This window comes from Folsomia candida, unplaced genomic scaffold, assembly GCF_002217175.1.
Source record: "Folsomia candida strain VU population unplaced genomic scaffold, ASM221717v1 Fcan01_Sc003, whole genome shotgun sequence".
Lineage (NCBI taxonomy): Eukaryota > Metazoa > Arthropoda > Collembola > Entomobryomorpha > Isotomidae > Folsomia > Folsomia candida.
In genome coordinates, this window is record NW_019091195.1 from 1,988,632 (window position 1) to 2,002,214 (window position 13,583).

The window sequence follows — 13,583 nt, forward strand, 5'->3', positions numbered from 1 at the left end:
TGTATCAAGAATGTCATCAACTAGAAAGGGAATGGCATATTTTAGACGAATATTTTATGCATGTCGTTGATTAATAATCAACGAAAAAAAGCTTAAAAGCAGCGTTTTGTCTGCATGCTTGAATAATTCTTTGATGGTGTGCATTTGTATTTTATGGAAAGTTTATGATGATAAGAACATTTATCCAAAGTATGAGCAGTTCATATCTAGTTTGATCAGTTTTCTCTCGTCGTTAATAAAATGTCAAATCAAGGGCATCTTGAACCCACGCGCTGACGAACGGATAAGCAGGGTTCCTGTATCTAATCCTAAGTAGTATTTTTCCAAAGAGCTGTACATCTATTATTGTTATAATTTTTATTCATATTTGAACAACGATAGAAATTAAATAATGATAAGATGGGTTTAGTTAGTGAATCGTGTTATTTAGCTTGCATATAAGGTAAATACATAAGCATGCACACGGCGGATGATTGTCCAGATCTATGTGTGCATGCACAATGTAAAACAAACTTTGAACAAAATTACCGTTTATCTTGTTAGATATCCCCGTAATTATTACTTTTATTACTTTCCACAAACTTTATTGTTCTACTCCATATCAGATTTGAATTTCATAACAGGAAATCCTGCCAATTTTTCAATGCTAACCAAAATCACCAATTGGTTTTTTATTTGCTTAAAATCTTCTCGTTCAAGTATGTGCTAACACTGTCTCATTCTTCAATATGAAGAATTTTCGTATTTTTATTACCAGTCTTTTTGCAAATCTTGCTGTATCTCAAGATTACACAGATCAATCGCAACTGCAAAAAATACTTGATCCTAAATTCCAACAAGGCTGTCTAATCCTAATCTACAACCACGGACTTGATACAAATTCCACAGCTTCAAAGTTCTTTATTGACCAAATTATTTCCAAAAGCAAGGATTTATCTCAATTGCTGATACTTTCCGGAACTCTCAATAAAAATCATACAATGAACAATTTGAGAAACGCTTGCTCGGTTACCGTCATTGTCCACCATTACCAGCAGCGTGGGGTTGATGCCAATAAGGAATTGAACAATGTTTTACAAACAACGTTTAAACAGGAAATAATTCCACTCCTACTTCCACAGCACTCCGTCGTAATTCATATTGCAGTAGTGACCGAATTATTGATATCTCCAAAATTAATCCCTACTTTTGAAAGACGTCCAATTACGCTTTTCCTTTTAATCGTGACCACAGAACTGCACCAGCAAGACGCCCGGTTCTTACTTTGCAATGAAGGTGAATGCAAAAGACCGAAACCAACTATTGGAATATTTCTCCCCCCGCAGCAAGTTCATTTTATTCATCTTTGGCATGGTGGGAATATGCCCCATTGTATCGACGCCCCATGGCTGGATGCCATTAAAAGAAGGGTTTGTCCTCTCCCGATCAGTTTCATGGAAATATTAGCAAGTCACATTAACTTTACGGTGAAATTTGACTGGAATTACCGTGCTCTCCAACTCCTACCCAATGGATTTGTCATCCCCACTGCCAAGACTGCATTTTATTCCGCAGAGATACGGCCTGCCCTCAACTTGGTTGGACTGTTTGGCCACAGCATTATCTTTTGCGATAGGAAAGACAGCTTTTACTCCACGTCTGGCAATATGTTTCACACGTTTTTCCATAAAGTTGGAACTTGGACGGGTCCTTTACCTTGGGAACTTTGGGTGTTTATGTTCCTCAATTTCTGCCTCGTGGTGTTTATCCAAGTCGCCGTGATGAAGGGTCGACTCGGCCCTGCGACCTTTGAAGGATTTCGTGTCCTTGTTCGCCAAGATGTTGTATCGGCCAACCCCATGATTTCTAGCATTCTGATATCATTTTCATGGGTATGCTTCACACTGCTGCAGATTTACGAGGGGAGATTTACCAGTTTAGTACTGATTCCATTGGTTCCTGACTTGCCATCAAGTTTGGGTAAGATCCATAATTAGAAATTTTAGCTGCAAATTGCATATATGCTAACCTACAAAAGCTGTGTATGTATATATTTCTGTCTGTATTTTAGCCGAGCTGATTTCTCTCAATTATAAAATAATTGCTGACAATCAAAGTCACAGCTTCACCACGACCTACAGCATTGATTTACAAATTCGATTTCCACACTTGAAGCCATCCGAGTTTGTCAATTTGTTCGAGTTCCGAAAAACGCCGGACGATGCGTATAAAGCTTTTGTCTCCGGGAGTGACAAATTCATTTTCATCGATACCACCAAAGTAAGCGGAGTGGGGGAAAGAAGAAAGGGAATTATAGCTCAGTGGTCAGAGCTGGACATTGGAAAAACGTGTCACGAATTGAACGAAAGGTTGACCAGTTTTATGCACTATTGGATGTTCTTGTCCTCGAGTAGGGACGTTCTCATGAATGCCTTTGTGAGATTGAAGCAATCTGGAATTCCTACTTTTTTTGATGCACACAATACACATTATCAGGATAAATTAGTGCGCGAAAAAAGGAGAGAGAAAAAAAGACGCCATGAGATTGTGGAACCAGTGTCGATTGCATCAATTAAATTGGATCACGTTGTTCCTGTCCTTATTCTGATGGCATTTTGCATGATTGGCGTTGGTGGGATTGGTCTGGGACTGGAAATAAGATGGAAATTGCGATCCACGATACAAGTTCAAAATCATTACATATTTTAATGATTGCAATTAAATTAAATTAAATTAATTTATAAATTAAAATAAATACAATTTCCGATACTGTGATCATTTATTGCCCGATGAACTCTCTCCACTGAAAGAACGTGGTGACGATAGCGTCCATCACTTTGGGAATCTGTCGAATCACTCTTGAAATGATTTTCCGTGCTGAATTGAGCAGTTGGAAGATAAGCTCGATGAAGGGTTCTTCCCGGCGAGTACGAGGATAATTGTTTATCACTCTGGTCAAGCATTTGCTCCCAAAGTTATGCCCGTAAGGAGATGCTGTTATCTGAATTTAGGAAATATACACGAGTGGAGATTCAAAAATTCTAATAAATATTGCATACCTCGAAATTTACTGTTTCTTGTCCTTCCTCTCCTAAAGTTTGGCTTCCTCTCAAATCGTAATGGTTATTCGCAGGGAAATATTCCCCCGGCAGTGGTTCCAATTCACTTTGCTTTTTCCACAATCTTGTGAAACACACTGAGTTGCTGATAAAATTGATAGCTAAAATTCCCAGAATTAATAGCTTCATTTTATTTATCTGAATGCAAAAAACAATTTTGCTAAGAATATTAGAGATGCAGAATGAAATTGAATCAGGTAATAAACGTGGCGAGACTGCGACGTAAACAATGAGCAAAGCAATATTTTAAACAAATACATATTGCGTGTAGCTCAAGTTCAATAGTTTTCACTTTTTACTGAAGAAATTATTGTGCATATATAAAAATGAAATTGACAAGAATATTAATGTGTATGTATTTGACTGAAAATATCTCCAATCTCATTTTTACTAATCAATAAATATCAATCAATAGAAGCAGCCAGTAATCATTCAAATATTGCCAGCATTTTCATGCAAAAACCAGTAAATTGTAACATATTATCCACTTAGGAAGGAGAGAATAATTGTTTAATAACAGTGATTCAGATCAGTGGTATGCGTGTGGATTCATATGAACACATTTGAATTTATTTGGATAATCAACTTTTCATCATTTACTTATTTACTGTATAGTACATACATACTTAGCTTTTGCGACAAATCTCAAGTATTCATCGTGCGCCATTCCTTCAGTTATACACATATTTATAAAAATAAGATATTTAGTTCACCTTTGTGACCTTCTCATAAGTCTACCTTCGCTAAATAGAAAAGTTAATTTTATCAATATTCTCTGTACTCATTCTGAGCTGGATTTTCTGCAATCCTATCCAATTCATCAGATCCGGATTCATCATCTTCGGAAGACTTGTTGTTAATGTTATCCACCTCCTCGTCCAAAGAGTCCTCCAACAATATTTGAGCTGCAAGAAGTACGGCTGGATTTGGTGGCAGTAGTTGTGGTGCAAGCCTTGGCGTTGTCAGAGTACTAGCATTCGTACTTGGAATAGTTGGCAAAGTAATCGTAGTCATCGTGGGTAGTGTGGGAATCATTATTGAAGATTGATTTGAGGGAGTTGTCGTAGTTTGGGGAGGATCAGTGATTGGATTAGGGTGGGTGGGTGGAAGGCTTGTCGTTGTTGGGCGTGTAGAAGGGGAATTTGTTGTGGTGGTGGGATTTTGGGTAGGTCGGACTGTGCTAGTTCCACTTCCACCAGATTGTGGTGGTCTGTGGTTACCATGATTGTCGTGACCGTGGCTGGGACCCAAGGACACGTAAGGGCCGAAGGGATATCCTGCCTGGAAATTGTTTGGAATTTGAGATATTCCATGATGCAGCAGGTCTGGGACAGCGCCTATTTTCGCATATTATGAAAAATTCTGTAATACTTTGTTCTAAAATCACGAATATTGTTCAATTTGTGTACCTCCCACGCCAAACTGGGACAGAAGCGATGCCAATAACTGAACTTTCGCAATTTTCTTTTGAGCTTCCGCAAGCTTGAGCTTTTTTGTCAACTCGTCGTCATCGTCCTCTTCACTACTCGAGTTGTCCTCGTGATGGTATGATGGATGTTTCTTCCTTCTTCGTCTCGAAGGTCCATTGTGATTGTAGAGATGGGTGGGGCCGTGGTAGTGGTGCACCTGCTTGACGCCATCCTTCCATCGCTGGGAATTTCTCAGCCGCTGGATTTCTTCTTTGAGGCGAATTTTTTCCCGAATTAGGTTTACTTCTCGCTTATCGTGGGCAATCTCTTCGGCCGACGTAGGGAATTGTTGTGGTGGGTGCCTTGAAGGGTTGGTATTACGTGCAATGACTCGTTCTTGTGGATTACTACGACCGCTACCAGGAGAAAAGAGCAATTGCTGCTGTTGATTATTGTGATGGATATGGTGAACATAACCGATGCTTGTCCTGAATAAATAATAGTCGTATATTAAATATACTAACAATGGGAGCGTCTCTCACTATTATAGTCTACCAATTACGGGTACGACCAAATATGCATGTACTTTCCACTTACGAGGGGGGTCGGTTCTGGTGATGGTGATGATGACAGTGGTCAGTGTAGTGGTCACATGAGCAGTGGTGCCCCTCGCAAAGATTAGACCACCCTCCATCCTCGTAACCATTCTTCCTTTTATGCGAGAGTGATTTGGTAACAACCAACTCTTTATTTCGTTTGAACGGCCACCAAAATTTCTTCTGGATGGAAGTTAGAGATTTACCTATCCTGGTTTTGGTAGATTTTGTGGGTGTCATTCTTAGAATTCTTTTTCGTTGGGAGGAATGTTTCGTCTTGAGATTCAATGGATAACATTAAATAACGTAAACAAAATCAGCGATTAAATGAACTTTTATATTATTTATATGATAATTATAATTAAATATGTATAAACTACATAAATATGTATATTTAGCAAAAAATTGAAATGCATGGTTTCTATTTTCTTAAAACTTGATGGTGGTAAGTATCCTCCAGTTGCAATAGAGGAGAATAAGCATATCAAACAGTGAGAGGAAATATTCAATTGAGCGTGGACTTAAAAAGGGAAAAATGTTAGAAATCACTTCACCAAGTGGGGACTGGTCAATATATTGTTGGTCATCGATCTCATCATAATCATGAAAATTATCCCCAAATCTAAACTGTCCTTGTATGGTAACTGATGTATCGTTTTTAAACGAGCTATCAGGATAACTGTGGTCGTCATTACTGCCTCCATCATCCAACCAGTCCAGTTTTACCACCTGGATATCATGAATATTTGTTAGTTGTTAGCAGATTGGAGGCAGAAATCACGACCATTGTGCAATTTATAATAACGCAAATTAAAACTTACATTAAGCGATTCCTCTTCTAAAAATAAATCGTGTTCGTCAGAAGCTTGAGATGATGGCGATTTGTGGAAAAGTGAGATCAAATTGTCCAACGGAACATCTCTAGTGATTTCCACCGGAATCGGAACTGAGACCACTGAACCGGAAGGTACGAGCAAAAACATCAAGGAAAACACCAGTCGTCGGAATCTCATTTCGCTTCAGCATTTATAATTACTGCCGAAAAATATTTATTTAAATGCAATGAATGTAACCAGTTTAACAGCAATTAAGATCTGCTACACAGTATCTTTAGTGTACAATTCCTATGCAGTAGTGAACGCATGGTCGAGCACGAATTGAATGGGACTGATTCCTGAAATCACACCTACTTTATAACTTCCATTCATAATGCAAAACTTGAAATCTTAGAATTTACTTTGAATACTTGTATTTTCAGCTGAATTCTGATGTGTAGTTTTTTTGCAAATTTGGTCACTTTGACTGTGCTCATTGATTTATTAATATTATAATAAATCTGTCTTTTCCTAATTAAATATGCATGCGTGTGGTTTAAGAAATTGATTTATCCCATAATTCATGTTTTAGTAGGGACGCACCTCCAAAGTATCATCTTCAATTTAATGCATTTTCGATAATCACTTAAACTAGTTAATTATGGGGTGTCGAATTGAAATTCATTTTTAATCGGTGAAACTTGATTGTTGCGAATTTTTGGGTAATACTTACGAATGACGTGCATAAATTATTCATAAGTAAACATGTGTAGTGACAGAATTTTTTCATCACAAGATATTGATTCCAGAGGTCGACGCCGACAAATTTTCGGCGGCGGCGGCGCCAGTTTTTGGTGATTTTTCGGCGGCGGCGCGGCGCGGCGTCGCAATGGTAAAGGCAGGGTCCTTTGACTGTTTCCTTGGAGGATTTCTAGACAGGGTCATGTCAGTTCAAAAATTCTCCAAATTTTTTTTTGCAGATTTTAATGTTTGGGAATATGCGCAATTTCTACTGACAGAGTTTGGTTGTCAAGAAAAATTAAATATTCTACAACCCTTCGTAAAATGACAACGATTTAATTTAATTGCAAATTAAAATAGTTATAAAATAATTGAACTAGGATCGGTATCAAAAACGGCACCTAAAAATTGTTCGCACTCATTTATGACGTTTTATAGAATATTTTATTTTTCTATGTCAGTTCAAAAATTCGGGTCATGTCAGTTCAAAAATTCTCCAAAATTTTTTTTGCAGATTTTAAAGTTTGAGAATACGGCAATTTTTGCTGGGAGAGCTTGGTTGTCAAGAAAAATAAAATATTCTATAAAACGTCATAAGTGCATGTGAAAAATTGATAGGTACCATTTTTGATACCGATTCTAGTTCAATTATTTTATAACTATTTTAATTTGCAATTAAATTAAATCGTTGTCATTTTACGACGGTTTATAAAATATTTTATTTTTCTTGACAACCAAACTCTCCCAGCAAAAATAGCGCATATTCCCAAACTTTAAAATCTGCAAAAAAAATTTTGGAGAATTTTTGAACTGACATGACCCTGTCTAGAAATCCTCCAAGGAAACAGTCAAAGGACCCTGGGTAAAGGAATAGGAAATCAAATCTTTCGGCGGCGGCGGCGCGGAAAAATCGTCGGCGTATGGCGGCGCGGCGGCGTGAGATCGGCGGCGTCGACCTCTGATTGATTCTTAGAGAAATTTTGAGGAAATTATTGAGTTTTTTGTACTGCTACTTATTATATATGTTTCAAGGTTGATCCCTGACCAACATAAACCAAAGAGCTACATAAGTGCACTTATATCCTCAAATTATGCAGTGATTCAATGCATACGAGTAACAACATCCACGACTTGACGGGCGTCTACTTAGCTGCTGACCTATAACCCACATCTTTTGTTGGACGTTAGTCGGTTAGATTTCTGACATAGGAGAACAAAATTATGTATGTTTGGTACGTGAGCAGATTGATCATTACTGGTGACACGATACTATCAACAATTATGTACAAGTAACGACAATTTAAACCAAGTAACAACAGAATTTTTAAGATTTATTGATACATCAATTCCTATGAATGGGTACAGCAGTTGCCGGTTATCGTTCCTGCCTCACAAAATGTTAATGCAAGTCATGTCTCTCCTTCTAATAGTGCATATGATTACATATTTCTTGACCTTCTTCATAACTTTTTCACTTCACAAAAGCTACACAAAAAGACCGGTCCCTTTTATTTTGCAAATGAGCCCGAATGATTCAATGCTAGGAACCCCATGCCAAAAATAAAATTATGACAACGGCGAAAACGTAACCCGTGCAGATAATCAATTTCCATGTACAGCTCAAGTTAATTCTCATTAGATTAGATGACATTTTATTTTATTAAGCATGATACTTTTCCCTTAAATTGTATCTATAGTTCAATTCTTGACTCAGAAAAGTTGCCATTTTCTCCTTCTCCATCACCTTCACTTTCGTCTTCTTCTTGCATTTGTCTCGCAGCTTCTTCTTCATCTTCTTGTATCAACGCTGCAATGTCAACTTCTTTGCAGAAATTCTCCGATACACTTCCACAACTTTTTTTCGGGGGATTAAAATATGTCTGATCGGGTATTTTTGGACACTCGATCTTATGCCCGGTTCCCTGAATGCAGAGGAAGAAGTAGAGACAGTCCACCGGATTCTCTTGGAGAACGACCCCATCGCGTCGCCCCTCACAATCAACTTCGCCCTCTTCCACTGGTTGAATATTGATTTTGATGGGACCTCCTCCAAGAACTCGTGGTTCGTTGGGGTCTTCAACCTCTGCTCCTGCTTCGGCGTCAAGTTCTTCGGGTTCGCCATCCAACTCCCACGGCTCCTCGTCATCCGAATCTTGTTGTTGTTCTTCGTTCAAACCCTCCCCTTCATTTTCTGAAAAATAACATAAGCAATTATGACCTGATGTTAATACAAAGATTGATAAACAGCGCAATATGTATGTATTGATTTATGAACCTTGTGAATCCTGTGCCTTCACTGTGAAAGTTCCCAGCAGGGCAACCCCAAAGAGAACCAGTAACAAGGAAATGCTCGAAATTTTTAAAATATTTGCCATTTTAAAAATACTAATGCGGTAATACGCTAACTGATGTAAATAAAATATGTGAAATGCACGTGGATCTGGCTTGGACACGTATGTTTGAAGTAATATGGTGCAGTAGCACAAATGGGGTACGCTGTTATCAGGGGGATGTTATCTTATCCTTGCAGAGATAACGGGCATTTTGCAGTGTAGAAAAAGTGGATTAGTCAAATAAACGCGTTAGACGTCATGTTTAAATTTTGGAAGTATAACAGCAGCATTTTTATACGTCACACATAATTTGTATGAACCAATATGCAAAACAAACTCTCGCTTACTGAAATCGAGTAAGGAATGGCTTAAATAATTTAATTGTGATTTGTTGATTTGCGGAAATCTGCCGCCCCTCAAGTGCAGCCCGATGGATTTGCAGCCCATTTTCTGCCCCCTTGATTATCTGCAGCCCACCAATTTGCAGCCTATTAACTGCAGCCCGCGATTATTTGCAGCCCTTATTATTTGCAGCCCACCTCACAAAACGCATAATTCCACCACACAAGAAGGATGATATATGTACATCATATACAAAGGTTCATTTGTTAGATTGAATTATATTTATCTATTTCCCAGAAATAGATAAAAAACATAAAAAAGGTTCTTTCCAACCTTTTTTATCTTTCCACCTTTGTATGACTTGATGCAGTCAACTAGTCTTTTTTGTCAGTTAAAGTAGAGCTCCCAGCCGACATATTTTCGGCGGCGGCGGCTTACTTTTGGCACAACACCGGCGGCGGCGGCGCGCCGGCGTGCGCCGACCAAACTACGGCGGCGGCGTTTAAAATTTTATTTATTTATTTTCTAAATGGTTTAAATAGCGATGAAGGTCCCCTCTCAAATTTTGAAATTTGATATACCAAATTGTTCAGTTTTTCATGTTGATCTCGAATATATAACTTTTTTTGTGGGGCTGACGCATATTAAGGTCAAAAATTAAGGTGACTTCTTATTATTAATTTGTTTTGTATTTGGAACTAACATGCAAAATTTCAAAAAGTACCTTACCTATTTGGGATCCAAGAAACTAACGCTTTTTTATTATTCAAACAGAATAAATTACACATACACAAAACCAATTAGTTTGGCAGAATTTTGGGAACTTATTTTTTTAAAATTTCACTGACACTGTTGGTATTCTCTCCAGTCGATCTACTTCCTTTAACTTAGAGCTCCCAGCCGCCGATATGGTTGCGCCGCCGCCGCCGACGCCGCCCAGAAATGAGACGCCGCCGCCGCCACGGGTAAATCGGCGAGCCGCTGAATTATAAGTGGCGTCAAAACTCCGAGAGGATTTTTTCAAAATTATATTTTAATATATCTTTTTAGCCCGACCCAGGGCTTATGTACCCGTCCTTCTGTTTGTCTATCCGTATTTCGGTAAGTCTCTTCAAACTTATCCGATCGACTTGAAATTTGGCACACACTTAGAACATGCAAAGTTAGGAATCAAATTCAAAGATGGACTTGATCGGTCAAGTGGTTGACCGGTGGGGGCCACTTTAGAGGTATAGGTCAAGGGTGCCGAAAATTCTCAAAAGTGCAATACAGTAAGATGTGTACTGAACTTCATTGCAACTGACTTTATTTTAAAATTGGGGCACAATGATAAATCTTGGGCATCGTTAGATTTATGGGGCAAAGTGAGATTCTTTGGGGCAAGTTGAGAAAAGTCTTAAAATCCTCTGAAACGTGTAAAAATTCATAAAAAGTGAGGGTCAAGTTTTGAACTTTGACCTTAATTTTTGACCTTAATATGCGTCAGCCCCACAAAAAAAGTTATATATTCGAGATCAACATGAAAAACTGAACAATTTGGTATATCAAATTTCAAAATTTGAGAGGGGACCTTCATCGCTATTTAAACCATTTAGAAAATAAATAAATAAAATTTTAAACGCCGCCGCCGTAGTTTGGTCGGCGCACGCCGGCGCGCCGCCGCCGCCGGTGTTGTGCCAAAAGTAAGCCGCCGCCGCCGAAAATATGTCGGCTGGGAGCTCTACTTTAACTGACAAAAAAGACTAGTTGACTGCATCAAGTCATACAAAGGTGGAAAGATAAAAAAGGTTGGAAAGAACCTTTTTTATGTTTTTTATCTATTTCTGGGAAATAGATAAATATAATTCAATCTAACAAATGAACCTTTGTATATGATGTACATATATCATCCTTCTTGTGTGGTGGAATTATGCGTTTTGTGAGGTGGGCTGCAAATAATAAGGGCTGCAAATAATCGCGGGCTGCAGTTAATAGGCTGCAAATTGGTGGGCTGCAGATAATCAAGGGGGCAGAAAATGGGCTGCAAATCCATCGGGCTGCACTTGAGGGGCGGCAGATTTCCGTACACCGATTTGTTAAGCAGGCGCCAGTTGTTTTTATTGCTTTAATAAAATGCTTATTACATGGATCTACAGTATCAGTCGCGGCCTATGTGACGATGAAACCGTTAACCGTGCATCCCAAATATTGATAACATTATAGAGGATCATCCCAATCTTTGCGTGCGTTGTTGTTCTCTACTGCAGATTGTATACAATGACATTGACCGTTTCAAACCTCAAAGATTTTCCAATATTTGATAATACATGATTGATAAAACTCTAAATTTTTTGGTTTTCCATAAAAATGGTATAACAGATAAATAAATATGTAGATTTTTATATTTCATTTTTGTGTCATTGAAGTACGGGGTTTAATTTACCTACAAATTTTAATTTTACGGACAGGCACACAATATCCGTTCAAAGTCTGAAGTCAAAGTCCAATCTCATCAGGATCATTGTGCAAATATTATGAAAAATAATGCACTAGCTTTGCAAAAACGTGACCAAGTACTGCATGACGTGGATCAGAGAACAGTGGTTTTGGAGAACGCTAGCCATCAATTGTACCAAACAACGACGAATATTAAGGAGGTATCTCTACTTGGAAAATATAAATTTTACTTGATCTTTGGTTCGTTATCAATCTTACTCTTGGTTTTAGTCATAATTCTTATAATTGTTTATGCTACGTAATGAGGCTGATTAAAATTACAAGTTGTATTAACCTATATCAATAATTATAAATTTTTACTTTAAATCCGTATGAAAGAGCCGAGTAAATTTAATTTAAATAAAATATGAATGCAACGACTGAGAAATATTTGCATATAAACAATTTATTTTATCGCTGCGTATGCATATAAGTTCATTCTAAAAACATACGAATAGTGACATGAAAGTCATTAATTTTTAAACAGTTAAAACAGTTAAAACAAATAAAACTTAGTATAAAATTTGTTAAATAATTATTATGGATTAAAGCAGTGGACATTTATGGTTCCGTTGGTGGTGACAGGAAGTTTAGGTGCGTTTTCGGTCAAGAGGTCGACCAGAGCTGACATCATGGTTGGAAATTGTAGCGTCTTCTGAAATATTGGAATCCGTGACAGGACGAGAGTCATCCTCACCATGGTCAGATTCAAGATGAGCTCTAAGTTGGTCAATCCGCACTCTCTCCTCCTCCTCGTCAACGTCTTCAACATTGAGCTCATCGTCATCGGAAACTGGCTGAAAAACATAATTCGACGTATTAATAATTTATCTATCATAGTTTATCCATGTTTACAAATAAGTACTTCATTTTGTGGTGGTTGAGGTGACCGACGTGCCTCTTCCACGGCCGACGTGTTGCCCCCAATGGATTCTGATTCACGTCGACGAATCTCCCTGCGTTCCTTCGCTTTCTTCTTTGCAGCTCGTTCCTCGGCTTTCCTTTTTTCAAAATCTTCAATTAGTTCGTTGCAGTTTATATGGTCGACACTTTCCCAGGTATCCTCGTCACTGAAATATAACATAGTTTCAATTTATTTGCATACAAATTGTGAGTGCATTGTTTACTATTATTTTATCTTGCTTACGATGAATATCCAGCCCAACGAAGTAAATACTCATTTCCGCTGGCTCGAGTCCTTTTGGCCATTATAGCTTCCACCTCGTATGATTCGCTGGACAGCCCCTTCTCACTTCGTGTTTTCCATTTAACGGCTTTTGTGCTCGATGAACTCCGTTTCGAGGTCCGATCGGACCTTTGAGATCGAGTTGGGCTTGAAGGAGTAGATTTATTCTTAGAGGTTCTTGGCAGTGGAGATGGCGAAGTCGATGGGGGCGACGGCGTGGGTGGATCGACGACATCAAAATCTTGGCTCCTTGCGATGATTTCTTTTGCTAAAGCTTCTGCGATTCGCCTCACGGCTTCCGACACGTATTGATTAGTTTCTCCCATGCTAATTTTTTGGTTATTTTTGTATTTCTTTGAAACAAATTTTCTAAGCTAAAATTATTATGGAGATCTTAGTCTCATGTACAGAATTTAAGAGATGCTTCCTGTTCTCTGGATCAACGCAAAGTGCAAGCAAACTGAGAATGGAGAAGCAATCAGGGTACTTCTCAAGCTGGTGGACAAGAATGTGGCTTGGAGTTGGGACGCGACGCGCTGTCAGACTCGCTCTCTTTTTGCATCCCTTGTCTTGCTTAACTCGGAATGC

At 38.3% G+C, this 13,583-nt stretch overlaps 4 protein-coding genes across 6 annotated transcripts; 1 reads left to right on the forward strand and 3 right to left on the reverse strand.

The window, feature by feature from the left end:
* Positions 1-129: 129 nt before the first annotated feature.
* Positions 130-2,754, forward strand: LOC110845718. Its single transcript, XM_022092200.2, has 2 exons — positions 130-1,959; positions 2,051-2,754. Exons 1-2 carry the CDS (start codon positions 729-731, stop codon positions 2,686-2,688), a joined length of 1,869 nt encoding a protein of 622 aa, XP_021947892.1. The 5' UTR covers positions 130-728; the 3' UTR covers positions 2,689-2,754.
* On the reverse strand, positions 2,666-6,452 carry LOC118435144. 3 transcript variants are annotated; one of them, XR_004834531.1, is made up of 5 exons: positions 5,925-6,452; positions 5,105-5,379; positions 4,508-4,995; positions 3,039-4,435; positions 2,666-2,980 (listed from the first exon to the last, which is right to left on the reverse strand). XR_004834531.1 is itself a non-coding variant. In XM_035850589.1 (4 exons), exons 1-4 carry the CDS (start codon positions 6,114-6,116, stop codon positions 3,864-3,866), a joined length of 1,527 nt encoding a protein of 508 aa, XP_035706482.1. In that variant the 5' UTR covers positions 6,117-6,452; the 3' UTR covers positions 2,666-3,863. The 3 variants fall into 3 exon arrangements, 2 of the variants coding, with proteins under 2 accessions (XP_035706482.1, XP_035706483.1); XM_035850589.1 differs by having other exon boundaries at positions 2,666-4,435; XM_035850590.1 differs by having other exon boundaries at positions 2,666-4,435; positions 5,105-5,832; positions 5,925-6,033.
* A 1,832-nt stretch (positions 6,453-8,284) lies between these two features.
* LOC110847245 lies at positions 8,285-9,133 on the reverse strand. The gene is made up of 2 exons (XM_022094149.2): positions 8,935-9,133; positions 8,285-8,850 (listed from the first exon to the last, which is right to left on the reverse strand). The coding sequence occupies exons 1-2, from the start codon at positions 9,032-9,034 to the stop codon at positions 8,351-8,353; spliced, it is 600 nt and encodes a 199-aa protein (XP_021949841.1). The 5' UTR covers positions 9,035-9,133; the 3' UTR covers positions 8,285-8,350.
* A 3,097-nt stretch (positions 9,134-12,230) lies between these two features.
* LOC110845719 (chromobox protein homolog 3) lies at positions 12,231-13,543 on the reverse strand. Its single transcript, XM_022092201.2, has 3 exons — positions 12,957-13,543; positions 12,675-12,879; positions 12,231-12,606 (listed from the first exon to the last, which is right to left on the reverse strand). The coding sequence occupies exons 1-3, from the start codon at positions 13,319-13,321 to the stop codon at positions 12,400-12,402; spliced, it is 777 nt and encodes a 258-aa protein (XP_021947893.1). The 5' UTR covers positions 13,322-13,543; the 3' UTR covers positions 12,231-12,399.
* Positions 13,544-13,583: the final 40 nt, after the last annotated feature.

What these genes read in the sequence shown, in the direction of transcription:
- LOC110845718 (XM_022092200.2), top strand. Translation starts at nt 729, where the DNA reads ATGAAGAATTTTCGTATTTTTATTACCAGTCTTTTTGCAAATCTTGCT. An exon ending in TGACTTGCCATCAAGTTTGG is followed by an intron (nt 1,960 to 2,050) that starts GTAAGATCCATA and finishes TCTGTATTTTAG; the next exon opens with CCGAGCTGATTTCTCTCAAT.
- LOC110847245 (XM_022094149.2), bottom strand. Translation starts at nt 9,034, where the DNA reads ATGGCAAATATTTTAAAAATTTCGAGCATTTCCTTGTTACTGGTTCTC. An exon ending in GAAGGCACAGGATTCACAAG is followed by an intron (nt 8,851 to 8,934) that starts GTTCATAAATCA and finishes GTTATTTTTCAG; the next exon opens with AAAATGAAGGGGAGGGTTTG.
- LOC110845719 (XM_022092201.2), bottom strand. Translation starts at nt 13,321, where the DNA reads ATGGGAGAAACTAATCAATACGTGTCGGAAGCCGTGAGGCGAATCGCA. An exon ending in CGTTGGGCTGGATATTCATC is followed by an intron (nt 12,880 to 12,956) that starts GTAAGCAAGATA and finishes GTTATATTTCAG; the next exon opens with TGACGAGGATACCTGGGAAA. An exon ending in CTCAACCACCACAAAATGAA is followed by an intron (nt 12,607 to 12,674) that starts GTACTTATTTGT and finishes TATGTTTTTCAG; the next exon opens with CCAGTTTCCGATGACGATGA.
- LOC118435144 (XM_035850589.1), bottom strand. Translation starts at nt 6,116, where the DNA reads ATGAGATTCCGACGACTGGTGTTTTCCTTGATGTTTTTGCTCGTACCT. An exon ending in TAGAAGAGGAATCGCTTAAT is followed by an intron (nt 5,380 to 5,924) that starts GTAAGTTTTAAT and finishes TTGAATCTCAAG; the next exon opens with ACGAAACATTCCTCCCAACG. An exon ending in CACCAGAACCGACCCCCCTC is followed by an intron (nt 4,996 to 5,104) that starts GTAAGTGGAAAG and finishes TTATTTATTCAG; the next exon opens with GACAAGCATCGGTTATGTTC.